This window comes from Diceros bicornis, chromosome 41, assembly GCF_020826845.1.
Source record: "Diceros bicornis minor isolate mBicDic1 chromosome 41, mDicBic1.mat.cur, whole genome shotgun sequence".
NCBI lineage: Eukaryota > Metazoa > Chordata > Mammalia > Perissodactyla > Rhinocerotidae > Diceros > Diceros bicornis.
The window spans coordinates 6,700,416-6,715,836 of record NC_080780.1 but is presented as its reverse complement, the minus strand read 5'-3'; the positions used below and the strand labels follow the sequence as shown (position 1 = coordinate 6,715,836).

General features: G+C 43.8%; 1 protein-coding gene across 5 annotated transcripts in view; it reads right to left on the bottom strand.

Annotated features, from left to right (window-relative positions):
* Positions 1-881: 881 nt before the first annotated feature.
* Positions 882-15,421, bottom strand: part of IKZF1 (IKAROS family zinc finger 1) — a 96,425-nt gene continuing 81,885 nt past the window's right edge. For 3 of the 5 annotated variants that reach the window (XM_058534790.1, XM_058534794.1, XM_058534792.1), the window contains 2 exons: positions 13,519-13,653; positions 882-5,347 (listed from right to left, as the gene is read on the bottom strand). In XM_058534790.1, coding sequence (XP_058390773.1) covers positions 4,638-5,347; positions 13,519-13,653 — 845 coding nt within the window. In that variant the 3' untranslated portion in view covers positions 882-4,637. The remainder of the gene's footprint in view (positions 5,348-13,518; positions 13,654-15,421) is intronic. The other 2 variants (XM_058534793.1, XM_058534795.1) reach the window with 1 other exon arrangement.

Here is a 15,421-nt window from a genome sequence, read left to right as displayed (position 1 = left end):
TTCTAAGTAAATGCAGATATTCCTTATTTTTTTGACCTGTGATCACTGAGAAATAATAAGGCGTAGCTGTAAAATGGTGGAACCAATTTCAAATGGGTGTATCATCACATTCATCTATCCCAGCAACATGCTCTTTCAGTGAGGTCACCTAAGGAGGCTGAAACCTTCCTCGAAAGATGCTGCCTTGGCCAATGATATTTTTGAAAGTCCCCTTGGGAACTGATGCCAGCACCTGATGTCAAACAGTACAATCTGCTTATTTCATTCGAGTTTCACCTCATTTGGATCAAATGTTGCACCATATAAACTTGGCACCTCCGCTTATTTACTAGATCTGGACCCACATGATGTTTGGCTATTTCTCCAAAATGGACAGAGCATTGTCACACGGAGAGAGTGTGCAGTAATGCAGTTCTGCGGTAGAGCTGAGATGAGCCCTCTGGTACTGCCCAGCCCGGGCCTAAGTGTGCAGCTTTGCAGCGTGAGGACCATGAGAGGTGGTTATTGTGGTCGGTCACTGTGTTCTGGGCTCCCCCAGCCGTGGGCCTGGCGCTCGCGGCATTCTGCCGCGTGCGGTGAAGAGCCGGGGATGTTTCTTGCTGCCCAGTGCCTCCACTCACCCTTCAATCCACACTTTGAAGTCAAAGACTGAGACTTAGTGCCCCAAGCCCAGTACAGCTTAGACAGGAGGCAGTCAGTCTGCTGAACTGAACTGCTGTGCTGGAAACACTGTACGCCTATGATCACATATGATTCCCAGCTCAGGCCGCACAGTCTCAAGGCCCGCCTCTGCCTTCTCTGACCCGGGGAATCTGCAGCAGACCGCTACTCGGTAGGGGTTTGTCTCACACTCGTGTGGACTTCGTGCGATGGGGTAGACAGAGGATTTGGTGCGTTTATTTGTTCTATCACTACAGAAGAAGCATTTCAAAATGTGTACAAAAGGACTCTATTCTTCCAGGGGTATACCTCTTGTTCACAGATAAACAGAAATAATTTAACATCATCATAGAGGCAGACTGGAAATACAACTGCATTTTCTCATTTACAATCCTGTACATGTATTTGCCAGAATGGCAGTTAAAGACCTAAAGCTGCATTGGATACAAATAAATTGGACTTTACCAATCACCACACACAACATTGTAAAAAAGTGTATTAGAAAGTATTGGAAACAATATTGCATATTAATATCTGGGTACACGTGTTCACAGTGAATGCTATCGCACCAACGGCATGTGCTTCTTTTTTCTGACGCCTGTACATCTTTAAAAAATCTGATTTTGGTTCATTTTAAAGTAAAAAAACCCACATTGAACTGAATGAGAGATATCTGGACTTTAAGTAGAGTTGACCCTTCATTATTGCCGGAACTTAAGAAGTGCGGGAGAGAGAAATACATTTGCTTCATGACTTATCTACGTAAATCCATTTCATCTCGCTTTTGTTTTGGCAAGAAGATGACACTATAAGAGTCACGAAGTAATCAAAACAAAACAAGAAAAAGCACAAAAATAGAAAGAAAAAAAACCCCAATCTGACATCTGCATAACAGGTAGCTCTCTTTCTCAATGAGATTCCAAGATTTCATTATGTGGTTGGTCCTAAACCAGCATCTGAAATGAGCGGTGCCGGGACACACCCTTTGGAGACACAGCAACGATAATGCACTTCTTTTTAGTGACTCTTCAGTTAGGACAAGCCCATGCACTAAGGTACACATTACAGAAGGGGCCTGGGTGGGGAGCAGGTGCCCAGGCTTTCCCAGTCGAGGGAAGCTGGGTGACAGGGGAGGGGCAGGAACGCTACATAGCAATTTCTCATTGTGATCAACAGATCAACCTGCTCCTAATCACCCTCCTTTCTCTGATATTTATTTTAAACACAAGGAGAGTGCATGAAACCTAGGCACATTTCAGTACATAGCAGTTCCCAAGACACACACACACACCCCGTCAAGCAATAGAACAAACCATGGAACAAAAAGGTGTGAGGTCATGCAAAATCCTACTTTTACCAGGTAGAAGAAAAACAGTAACAGCTTTTGGTACAGAATATGGCCACCTTTCAAACATAATTTAATTACTTGTTGACGTTATATGAAACCTTACTTTAAATACAATAGTCTCAAAGAAAAATGGTGTTACAATATAAAACCACAACCAAAGGGGTGTAAATGGACACTTATCTTGGCTATAAAAGGCAGTGAAAAGAAGGGGAAAGCATTTTGGAAAAGAATTCCTGTAGCCACTATTTACAATTCTGGGTTAAGTTTTGTTTGAAGCCATGGGGAAAAATCACTCCTTTCAACCAATTGACTCTGTGGGGTGGATGGAAAAGAACAGGGCAGGTGAATTGGCCAGCAAACTGGAACTCTAAGCAGTCTTCACCTCGATTATGTTCACTCACGTGAGGCCTATCTTTCTTTGTACTTGCCTATGGAACTACAGCTGTCAACAGCCCCGCTCCTCTACCTGGTCCTTTACTCAGTGCATTGCTGTGCCACAGTCTAAATGATTACTATTTTGTTTGTTTCCAAAAATGCCAGACTGTTCTGTAAGCAAAGGAACCCATGACTCAAGAATGATATCTTTGTGGACTCCATCCTTTCAACAAAACTCAAATGCACGTGATAAGGTATGTTTCTGAAGACTGAAGGGGGATAATTCATTTATAGAATTTATAATGACTCCAAAGGAACATGAATCAGGCTCCAGACTGCTGACTGGGAAAATTCTTCCAGTGTTTTTATCTTTGGAAGACTTCCCAGACATCTGACTGGTTTAGAATTTATTTAGAGCAGTGATTCTCAACTAGGGGTGATCTGCCTAGGGGACATGTGGCAATGTCTGGAGAGATTTTTATTTGTCAACTGGGAGTGCTAATGGCATCTATTGGGTAGCGACCAGGGATCCTCCTAAATATCCGACAATGCATGGGAGAATCCCCCACAACGAAGAATGATCTAGCCCCAAATGTCAATAGCACTGAGACTAAGAACCCTGGATTTAGATTAAATTTGGAGGTGCTTATGTACCATTTTTCCTGTTTCTTCATGTTCACCTTGGGACAGTTTTGGTGAAGACAAGCATTGTAAACATTTGAAATTGAATGCTCTTCCTTGCCTAGGTGATTGAGATGAATGTCCTTAATGACAGGATTACTCTTGAGGGACACCCTTCCTGGTTGGGACTAGGATCTCCACACACCTCAGTGGGGCCTCAGAGAGCACTCCATGTCTCAGCATGGATGGGAGGGGCCCTCACCTCCAGTGCCACCGCCTCCTTCTGTCAGACGGCTGCCCCGAACAGTCCAATCCCCCAGGGAGAAAGGGTGCGGGGCCTCGCCAGCTATTCACGTGTGGGCACACGGCTGCTGCTTTGTCTTTACGGGAGTTTCAGATTGTTTGAAAGTTTAGTTTCAAACAGGTAGGTTCTGTGTGTGAGCAACGTCTGCTGCGCTGCACCTGTCATATTTCCTTGGTCTGAAAATTAATGGTCATTCTGAGTCCTTCTTTTATGGATTTTAAAACAAGAAAAATATACAGTGACGGTAGGGAAAGAAATTTACCAACAGCAGGAAATCTGTAGGCCTGCAGCTAGAAACAAAAGGCATGCTTAGTTCAAACGATGTCTAGGACGGGCCTTCCGCAGGAAAATAGGTTTCTGGTCATAGGTAGAACCAGCCGGGGAAGGAACAGATAACCAAAGAAACGAATGTGGAATTCGATTAATAAAGCTTTGGTTTCTGAGGAATTTTACCGTTTGAGAGGTTCAAAAGGAATTAAGGTTCAGATTTTAGGTGTTGAAAATGTAGTGGCGGACTCCTGTGGCTATGGAAGGCATGCGGATGACAAAGCAGAGCACAGCGGTCTCCAGGGGTGCCCCCAGGAATACTGAGCTCATCCCGCCTGACAAGCCCAGAAGGTGTAGCGGTTTTCCGAGCAACGTCATAGAAGTGTGGAAATCGAGAATGAGCCTAACAGGCTCTTCCTTCTCCTTCTCCTTGCCCAGGGAGCCCAATAGTCACAACTTCTCCTCAACAATTTATTTTCCTGCAGCATATGACTTAGAATAATACCTTCTTTTGACTGCAGCCTTTCAGCCCTAGGTGCATGTGCAGTTCGCAGGCCCTGCTGTGCTGGGGCACCTCCCAGGTCTGCTCACCTGCGTTGCTCGCGGGGACGGCCACACTTCAGGGGCTGCGCCCACTGCTTCTGGGGCCTTGGAAACCACACTGGGTCTGTGAATCCCATACTTAGCACTGGAACCGGCTCCTTTCTTCCCGGGTTTTGGCCTGTTCTTATAAAATTCTCTCTGAAAATGATGAGTTGTTTGGAGGAGGGGAATTCTAGGAAGCAACACGTGGGGGCTTTCAGCTAGCAGTCTAGGAAAACGTCTAACAACACGGCAGTTGGGGGCCTGAAATGTAACCCTGCATCTAACCATAAAAATCTCTTTGTTTTCAAAAGCAAATCAAATCCCAACCAACCAACTTAAAAAAACAAAACAAAACAAAACAAAACACCACCTAGGAATCAAAGCACAACGGTCTCGTCCAGTCTGTGCTGCTGGCAGGAGGGGAGGGCAGTGGCCCTGTATGCTTTTCTTTGCGGGGTCCATGCAGCAGAGGAGGGTTTAGCTCATGTGGAAACGGTGCTCCCCCCGCGTGATGTGGGACGAGAATTCGTACCTGTCCTGGCTGTGGTAGCCACACATGTTGCACTCAAAAGGATCACGGAAGCCGTGGCAGCCCATGTGGATGGTGTACATGACGTGGTCCAGGAAGAGCACCCTGCAGTGTTCACACTTGTACACCTTCATCTGCTCCCCGCTGGTGCCGATCACCCGGAAGGCGTCCTGGGAGCTCTCAGAGGCCGCCCTCAGCACGTCGTAGGCTGGGTGCTCCTCCTTGATGGACAGGCCATTGCGGGCATGGGGGTTGATGTGGTTGGTCAGGTAGATGAGGCCACCCCGCTGCTCCTCAGTATTGCTCTCGGTGTCCGTGGAGTCTTGACAGCTGTTGCTTGGGGACGCCTCCCTCTCAGAGGACACCGACTTGGCCTTGGAGAGCAGCAGTAGATTCTCCACGGCGCTGTCCTGGGCGGAGTGGTTGGACCTTGCAGGGCCCTCGGCATGGGGCTTGTGTAGCTGGTACATGGGGCTGATGACCGGTACCACCTCAGAGCTGCCTGGGGGTGTCTGCACCAGGGGGCGCAGCGACTCGGCCCCCAGGTAGCTGATGGCATTGTTGATGGCTTGATCCATCACATGGGTCTGCATCATCTCATTCTCCTTCTCGTAGCTGGCACTGCTGTCATAAGGCATGTCTGACAGGCACTTGTCCCCTGCGGGAAGTGGGCGAAAGTGAGTGAGGCCTGGATTTCCTAAGTGTGCGGCAGCAACAGCTAAAATCTACACCAAGGTGGGGCACCCAATCTCGGGGTATGCGCAGACATGCCACATGAACACCTCCCAAATAGGGGAAGGTGAGATATCACCGCCTTGTGGGCACCGAGCACAGGGGCCTGCCCAGTGTTGGCATTTAAAGAAATCTGGTTGGACAAACGAATAAATGAATAGGTGAACCAAAGACAGTGTGTGTCAATTTAAACAGCACACATTCAAATGGACTAAAACAATACTTGTGTCTTTTACTATGGATGGTATACTTAAACATTATTATATTTAATTTAAGATTAATATTTAAACGAAATCTTTTCAATACAGTGTTCTAAGTAACTTAAAATAAATGGTCAATTTACCATAAATTTATTTAATTAAAATACATAACTATATGATTACTCACAATAGTGCGCAATATATTTAAAATAATATCATGTGATATTTTAAATTCATAACTTTAATACTCTAGAATAAAACAATCAAAATATATAATTATATATTCTTTAAAATAAAACAATATCATTCGCATCAATAACACAGAGCTGGCTCTGACTTGCAGTGAGAGTTAAAAGGATACTCAGACTTAACAGTCTCCACATGCTCCTGCGCCCCAAATCCCACTTGCCTGTCAATCATTGGCAGCACTGGAGCCGCGCGCTGCAGAGATAACGTGGTAGGGAGCCAGGGGCAAACCAGGGGATCTGCAGGGGGAAGGCGTGCCATGCACGTGTTCTTTCAAAAGATTACCGGGCGTGAGTGATGCTGTCGGCGATGGAGCCTTGCCTCAAGACACTTACGATCTAATATCACGGTTTGTAGGAGTAGACAAGCTCGCTTCCCCGAGAAAGGTGAAATCTGAGACTAGATTTTGCTTCTTGTAATTAGCTTTTGGGTAAACATTTTCATTAAGAAATAAAATGAATTTCCTTGAAGATATACTTTCTCGATATATTGGTTATGAGTTCAGCACGAAACCATGGCTTAATTAGCAAATTCATTAATTAACTCTGCACTCTTATTGTCAGGCCTACTGATTTGCTTTTCTTTCAGTGCTGGTTAATTAATAAGTCAAAGCACATGAGGCCATCCATTGGGCATGTCTAAACTGTCTACATTTTTCATCACTCTGTTCCTTTCCTTCCTTCAACACATGCTCATCGAGCATCTACCACGGACCAGACAGGAGGGATAGAGAGGTAAGCAAGTCAAAACGGCCCCCATCTTCCTCAGCACACAGCTAACAGGGAGACAGATATTGAAGCAGGATCACACAGACAGGGCATCCGAGTCTGAGAAGCCCTAGGAAGGCAAAGGAAGGCTTGCTTCAAGTGTCACACAGGCTTCTGACCTAGGAAGAGTCAGTCAGGCGCGTGGGGTTTGGTGTCCCGGCTCTGAGAGCAGCAAGAGGAAGCCAAGGGGAGACAGAGCCTGGGGCTGGTGGACGGGAGAAGCCGAGGCTTTGTCCAAAGGGAAGTGGAGGCTACTGGAGGATGTGAAGGAAGGAAGGGCCCTTCTCAGTCACCGCGGGGAGAACAGATTGGGGAGGAGCAAAAGTAAGGAATTACTTTCAGGCTGTCCCAAGTCCAGGCTTTGGCTGATGGCAGCTGGTAAGGGTGGTGGCAGGGAGGATCCCCACACCCCCCATGCTGACACCCGACATGGAGATCTCCTGCTAGTTCTTAGCAACAGAAGGATAAACTACTCTGTAGTTCATAGACTTACTAATAGTCCCTTTTTTTAAAAAAAAAAATTCTGTAACCATTGATAATTGCCCAGGAATATGCCCCATCCTACTATAAAGTATCTTTAGTCTCATTTCTTGCTTTGTAAAGGATATTTATCATATAACGGCCTGGCTTCCACTCATTCTAATCTGCTGGAGGTCAGGAGTGGCACATGCCCTGATAACAGTACAGCGTGATCCCTGGACCACAGAAAGAACTCTTGCTGGTGGCTAGCCACACCCTCTTCAGAAACGCAACAGAAGGGAACCCCTATGTAGGCTGGGCACAGGGATCACAAAAGTGGTGTTTCTCCATTAAAAGTTAGAAGAAGTAATTGGATAGCATTACAGAAACCATATCATTTTTTTCTGTTTCTGTGTTGAGGTGCTAAATATCTTGTCACACTAACCACAGAGCAGAATGAATGCATTCTGGCCTGTACCCCAGTCTATCCCTCTACCAAAGCTGGCAAGCAGAGGAGGGGGAGTGGATTTTGTGGCCAATTCTGATAAACATAAAAGTGCTTAGAGCCCCACCAAAAATGGTGCTTTCCCACCGAATCATCCTGTTTCTCCCCAAAGTCATGTGTGTGGTTTCCCAAGCAACCATTGAAATCTTTCTTTTAAACTTGGTGTCAACAACAAATGGATGCACAAAAAAAAACAACATATATTTCAGATTACCATGGTATATTGAAACTGCCCACAGAATTTCTCTTCCCTAATACTCCAAAAAGTGAGAAAAATAAAAACCCACAAAATTCACTTTGGCAATCAGCTAAAGAAAGTAACATATTCTAATGAACTACATTATTTAAAAAAATAAAGAACCAAGGAAAGAAAATTCTGGAGAGATATATGGCAAAGCTTGGCTACTGATCTCATCACCAAAAACATTAAGTATGAATCAACAAAATTCTCAGCATTTTCTGTAATATCCTCATATCTGTAGAGAATCAATTCAAATAGGTGTCTTTTTCCACTTCTGATCAAAAAGCAGTTGGAACCTCTGCTAGCAAGAACTTGGACAAGTGAGCTCTCTAGACAGAAGTGAAGTCCTCGATGCTGTACACTGAGGGGAAACGGCCCAGCATCCCAGAGTATTTCTCTGTGGGGCTGGGACACCCTCCAAACCAGTGCAGTGATAACCAAGGGAGAAGGGAGGGCATTTAACCAAATCTCAGGATGAGGGAGGAGAACAGACAGCAAGTCTTTTAACCAAGATTCCACTTTGTCTCACCTGAACTCCCCCACCCCATCTTTGGTATTCTTTCAGGATTTATAGAAGTCGATAGCTCTCACAGGAAAAAAAATGTCTCAGATACAGTGGGAAGAACGTTGAAATGTCAACCAAGCTATATCAGCACAAGTAGAATAAGCAAGATGAAGAGAAATGTCATGGTTACTGTGAAAATATTTTCTAGGAAGTAAAACACAGACCACTGAGCCTATCCTAGGAAAAAAGCTTAATTCAAGGGAGAGAGGAAATGTCTCATAGTGGCTCTGTGATACGGACCCAATTAATAAACAATACTGAAAGACAGCATGCTAAGACAACAGAATGAGACAAAAGAGATTTCAAAGCTCAGGAAACATAATGAGGCCCAAAACAGTATTATTACAGAATTCATATATGGATTAGAGGCAGCAAGCAATAGAATAGAAACTACTAAAAATGGAATTACTGACATAGAGGAAAAACACAAGATAATAACAGTGAATAAATGTGAAAAAGATAAAAAAAATAAACTTAAAGAAATGCTAACAGATATGGAAGACAAATTATTCAACATCAGGACAACTGGTATCCCTGAATAGAGATCACAGTAGATGGAATAAAAGCTGAATACATAAAAAAGAGAATTTGCCAGAAATAAAGAGAAAAAAAGGGAATTTCCAAATTACAATGAGAGGGAATTTTTATTCAGAATGCAAAACACCAAGACACATCCTAGATAAGTATTTAAGGTTAAGGTTAGAGAAAGAACTCTTCAGGCATTCAGGGAGAAAATGGATATCTTGCCATCACTTATCACGGCAAGATCTAAAAAGTTCTCAGTGGGAGAAAAAAAGAGACCCAACATCACACTCCCTTAAGATGCTCCTCAAAAAGAAAGGCCAACAGGCAGACATCCTCCAACACAAACAACTGTGGAAACAGAACACGTACAGAACCTTCCTGAAAGAAGCTGCTTGAATGTGAAGTCCGACTGGTGTAGAGACGCCTCAAAATAAACAGAAATAGTAGTAGAAGGACTGGGTCTGCCTCGAATCTATTTAAATATGGAGTTAATAACACATAGCTAAGCTACTATGAGAATTATGATTACAGAATAGAATGTGAATATTATGAAGCTGGAAAATGTAAAAATAATAATATAACAGAGCATTCGGAAGTGCCATAATGTCCTTATTTTTCAAAGCAATGAGTCAGTAGATACTGCCTAAATCGAAGCAAATTAAAAAATCACTTGAAGGTCTGAATGTTTTTCATAATATATCTTCTTAGTCCTAGAGAAATCCTTTAAAAAGTAATAGCTTTCTGTGAGAAAATATTTACTTGAAGATAAGCCAGTCCTCCAGTTTTGTTTGGTTCTTGTCTACCTCTTAAATTTAAGACATGTAAATGTGATATTTTCATTTGAAATAGCATCTATAATATGATAGAATCTTATAGAAGTATTTATTTCACACATCTATCCACCTATTCATCTTATCCACTCACATACGTATGAATAGAAAGATATTTAGAATGATGCTCAGCTACTCGTAATATTGGTAATTTCTGGATGCTGGGTTTTGTGGTGATTTAAAAATAGTCATCTTTGTATTAAAATTCTTTATATTAACCATGTGTCATTTTGATAATACAACAGTTTTTTTTTCTTGAAAAGAAAAAATGCACCAAGATAATCATAACAGGTAGCAGAAATATTGATCATTGTAATTTTCCTCTTCTATTTCTTCTTCTGTATTTTAAAAATGTTCTCACTACAATCACCAAACAGACTAAAAACAATGATTGGCATTGCTATGTAATATTATCCCCTTTCTGATGGGCTTCATTGACCCTGTTGACCTGTACCTGATTATCTCAGAGGATGAGATCTTTGATGACATAACGGTGAGGAATGTTGCTGGCAAAATAAATACTTATTTACAATTATGCCAAAGATTAATATAAAAATTTTAATCAGAGATTATATATCAACTAAGCAAAAATATATGCCATTCTGAGCAATATTCAACATGAAAATAACATCATCTCACATTTTTAAGGTGCTTTCTAGCATTGAGAGCACTGCCACACCCATCATCCCTTTTGATCCTCAGAATAGCACTGGGAGGGAGGCAGGGCGGGAGGCATCACACCCATTTCATAGATGGGGATGCTGAGTCCAGTGTTGTGCTCAAGGTCACCAGCCAGTCATAGCTGGAGCTGGACCCTGAACCCCGGTCTCTTAAATGCAAACTTGGAGCACTTTCTACTCCACCACTACCGGGCCAGCATGTATGTATTATAATAGCTGCATTCCTACCACTCTTTCTGAATCTTTATAAAGGATAAACTCAGCATCTAGAGGTTAAGAGGGACCTTAGAGATCCATCTCCTTTTTTATTTTAGAGATGGAGAAACTGTGAACGAGTTAGAACTGGCTGATTGAAATCCCATCAAATTGAAGTGAGGGCAAGGTAAGCATCTGGGGGGCGAGGAGAGGCATTATTCTAGAAGTAAATTGCCAATCAGCAGACTCTGGGGAAACACCTAGCAGAATGCAGAGCCACTTGGGAGCCCTTCTTTCCAAATTCCACTCTGCCGTCCTCGCTGTACTGTTCCCAATACACTTCCCCTGTGTGTGCCACTTCTCCCCAGGGACTGCTTCTTCATCTTAGCTTTGCTTAATCAGAGCTGGTTTTCTTGCCTTTCCTTTTTTTAACATGGAAGCATCTAAATCTCAAGACAACAACTAAATTGCGGTCTCACTCAAGGTGGCTACAGTTGAGTTTCACAGAGGGTCTTACTTCGATTGAAGTCTCCAAAAGCTACAAGGGGCTGCACATGTTCATTTTCAAAGCCCTTGGCATTCTCCAGTTTCCCAACCTGAAGGAGGAAGTTGTACCCAGCTGCCCAAGGTCAGCGACCCTTAACAATCCCCGGACACACGTGCCGCTGCGTCTCTGCTCCGCCTCCCCACTCACCCGCCAACCGCTCTCCCCACTGCACGCTGCCTGTCAGGGACGAGTGGGGGTGAGCGCCCCGCTCTCACCTCAGCCCAGTGCTACTGAAATCCCACCACCAACAGCCTACTCTCCACACCTGACCTCACTCCTCCTCTGCTCAGGAAATGGAAGGTCTCCCTTGTTCTCACCATCTAAAAGCTCACATTTATGTGGGCGACTCCCCACACGGTGTCTCCAGACAGTGGTTTGCAAAAGTTTTTTTTAACTAAAGTCTTCCTTCCCCCACCCCTCCCAACTCCCAACCTACGACAAACTTCTATTTAAAACCTGATCAAAATGGAGCCTATTTTCAGTGCAAGAGGGAGGCTAGAACCCCAAGAACTTAGCCTCTCCTTTGTCCTGTCCTCTTCCTACTGTCCTGTCCTGTAGGACAGCAGGCACCCTCTGGAATCCCAAGCCTCATTAACCATTAGCTCCATTCTAGACTCATCTTCTCTCCTAACATACACTTCTTAGGTTCCCATGTGTCATCTATACCAGGAAGTTCTTGAAAATTAGCAGATCAAAACCAGAACTCTATCTTTTTCCAGAACCTGGCTTTATCACTTCTCCAAATGGCATACTTTCTACTAGACTCACCACGACTCATGGTTTCCGTCACCCAATTCCTGTGCTGACCCCTACATTCCTCTCTCACCAAGCCTTCCGCCTCCACACCCTCCTCTTTCCATGCCCACCACTACCACCCCATTGCTCTCCTTCTCCCAATCAACTGTCAGCACTTGCAGTCTCTATCTTCCAAGATGTTGGTCCAATTAAAAATATGTCAATGCTTTTTTCTGCTACTGAATTAAGGATACATTTCTCACCCTGGCATTCAAAGACCATTCATCCTGTGCCCAGAGCTTAGTGGGACTTCATTTTTATTGCTTCCCTGAGGGCGAGTTAGCCCAGAACACACCCTGCTCCTCAATCATGTCCCATATGTCCCCACTCCAGCCCCCACAACCAGCATCACCATTTCTCTTTCTTTTTATCTATCTGCCTAGAATCCTCTCCCATTCTTCCACTATCAATAATGTGCTGAAATCCTATTCCTCCCTCAAGGTCACTGTCAGCTTCACAAAGCATTTACTGATCCTCTTCCCTGCATATGATCCTCTCACTGAGGTCCTCTTCCCTGGACATGACCCTCCCCCATGGTCCTCTTCCCTGGACATGACCCTTCCCTCATGGTCCTCTTTCCTGTACATGACTCTCCCCCCATGATCTGTTTCCCAGACATAACCCTCCCACCACGGTCCTCTTTCCACATCACCCTGTGATAATAGTTGACCTTCACATTGAGGGTTTCTAAATGTTCGCACAACCTTGGTGTTAATTTATGTTCAGAAAACCCTGTGAGATACGTGAAGAATGGAACCAAGGCTTGGAGAGGTCAAATAATTTCGCCAAGGTGAGAGTCTTAACGCCTGGCTGTGTACTGACACTCTCAGGTTGGTCCCCAAATCTGGTGCATTTCCACTCTTACATCTCACTAGATGTCATTCTTCCTGCACTTACAGTGTCTGGCCATGGACCGTGCTTACTGGTGCATTTGTCTATCATCTACACTGGACAACAAGCTCCTGGAGGAAAGGGCTGCCTCACTCTTCCTTTTATCCCTCAAAGCACCTGGCACAGGTAGAGACTCAATGGTGACAATAGCAATCTTAGCTGTGTCCCCTCTTCACTGGGCCCTTCTTGTGGGCCAGTTGCTGCGCAATTCCGCCCATTAAACCTTCAGAGCAGCCCGTGTGGGAGTATTATGAGCTCCACGTGAAAAATGAGCATCTGAAGCTTAGAGAGGCTGCTCAGGCAGAGGGTGTATGGGCTGCGTGTGAGCCCCTGGCCAAGCCAGGCCCACACTCTTGACCCTGTGCACACTGACCCAGCCACCCCCAGATGGACATAAAGCATCCACGGGCAGATCTCACCAAGTGCCCTGGGTGCTCTAAGACCACGTCTAGGAAAAACTGCCAGTAGAAGATTTGTTATTTTTAAGAGGCCTATTGGAAAAATTCCAAGATTTTTAACAAATGTTAAGCTTACCAAATTTTGCTTTTTAAAAATGAGATTTTTTTCTTTCTTCTACCCTCAACTAATTAACACCTGAGTCTAAAACACCCGCGTAGTTTTTTTAAGAGACAGCAAACGTTTAACTCTTACCAACAAATTTCTGAGGCATAGAGCTCTTACGTTTGGCGACGTTACTTGCTAGTCTGTCCAGCACGAGGGATCTCTCTGATCCTATCTTGCACAGGTCTTCTGCCATTTCACTGTGATTAGTTTCTTCTTTAATGACTAAAGTCAAAGACAGTTAGAGAGGCCAGTTTAGAAATGCTTACTGTGAAAGGAGTCAGTTGTGTCCAGTGTTAAATCAGACATTTGTTAAGCGCTTATAAGAGCCAGGCCCTTCGAGGAAATTATTTCTAATCTTCTCAGCAATCTGCCAGACGGACAGAGGCCAACCACAGCCACCTGCAAATGACACTTGGACACTGCACGTTATCCCCCAAGACCAAAGGAACACGCCCCACACTGCCACCAGAACCTGGACTGCAATTAAGTAATTGTGTCCCTTTGATGAGTCCTCTTAACTTTTCAAAATACTCCCAAATCCACTAACTTAGTCAATCCTGACAACAGCCCTCTGAGAATCAAAGAACTGTCAGAGCCGGAAATGATCTAAGGGACCCACTTCATCGACTGGCACAGCGATCTGAGATGCAAAAGAAACACGGCCGCTCAAGACGCTACAGAAATCCTGACAACATGGGGAGAGAACCAGAGCTCTGATTCCCGAACACACAGAACCTCAGAAAAGCAATTAACACCTGCAGACTGTAGAAATCTAGAAATGTGGGGCTAAATGTTGCTGCAGGGACGATTTCTAGTTGATTGTTACTTTTCTACATCTTCTCTTCCTTTCCATAATTGAAGATACAACTTTGTATCCTGCATAGTCTCATCTGTATTCTAGTTTTTATGGTTGCTTTTTGGAAATATAACTCTTTCATCTCCCTGCAATTTATCCTAACATACAAGAAGATGAAAATTTAAACCGATTATCTTCCAAATAGCTGATCAATTCTTCTAACACCGTTTCTGAATAGTACATTTAAACCCCACCGCCTATGTTTCCTTCCTTCTCAGATACGACATGCTGATTTACTACAGGTCTTTGGAGGTTCATCCATTTCTATTATTGATTTGCCTGTCTATTCTTCAAAGAGTCCCACACTACAGTTACATTTCACTATAGCACTAGATATTACTCTTCTTTTAAAAACATGCCAATTCCCTCATTTCTTTTTCCAGATACACTTCACGACATTCCACTAAGATTTACAAACCACTTTTATGTGAACACCATGCCTTGAGTGGGGAGGACACACACGTGCAGTGTCGAGCCCTCTCTCCCTCTTCCACCTTCCATGTTTTCTGTCCTGCCTCAGTGTGGTTGGTAGGTATCCTCATTATGGCTTGCATATTACCTGCTAAAATTATTTCTAAGTATTTTATGTCTTCATTGCTATTATGAATGCCACTTTGAAAACATATTTCAAATTGTTATTGCTGGTATATGTAATTTTTTAACATCTGCAATGTGTGTTTCTTATTAAATGGGCAAAAATAATAGCTCACATCCTGATTTATGAGAGGAAGACAGGTAAGATCTATAAAGTCCAATTCTACTGGCTGTACATATGACCTATCCAGCTAATGTGCTTCCTTAGGTGTCCATCTTTCTCTGCAAAGCAGGGCACCATCGCCTGTCCAGGGTGTGTACAGCACCTCTGCTAGCCCACAAGACCCTCTGACATCCTCAGAGTCATCACAGTGAGGGACAAATGAGCCCAAAGCTCCCGGATCGCTGGTACTCTGCCCTTGACGCCTTTCCCTTAAGGGCCTGTAACACAATTTGTGCACCTAAGGCTCAAGAGAGACTTATTTTTTCCGTAAAGACATTAGGAAATTATAACAGATGACAAAAAAGCCTTTTACCAAATAAAACTATATTCAGAAAAATTAATCTTTTCTACATCCTATAAGCTAGGCTTTGTTTGTA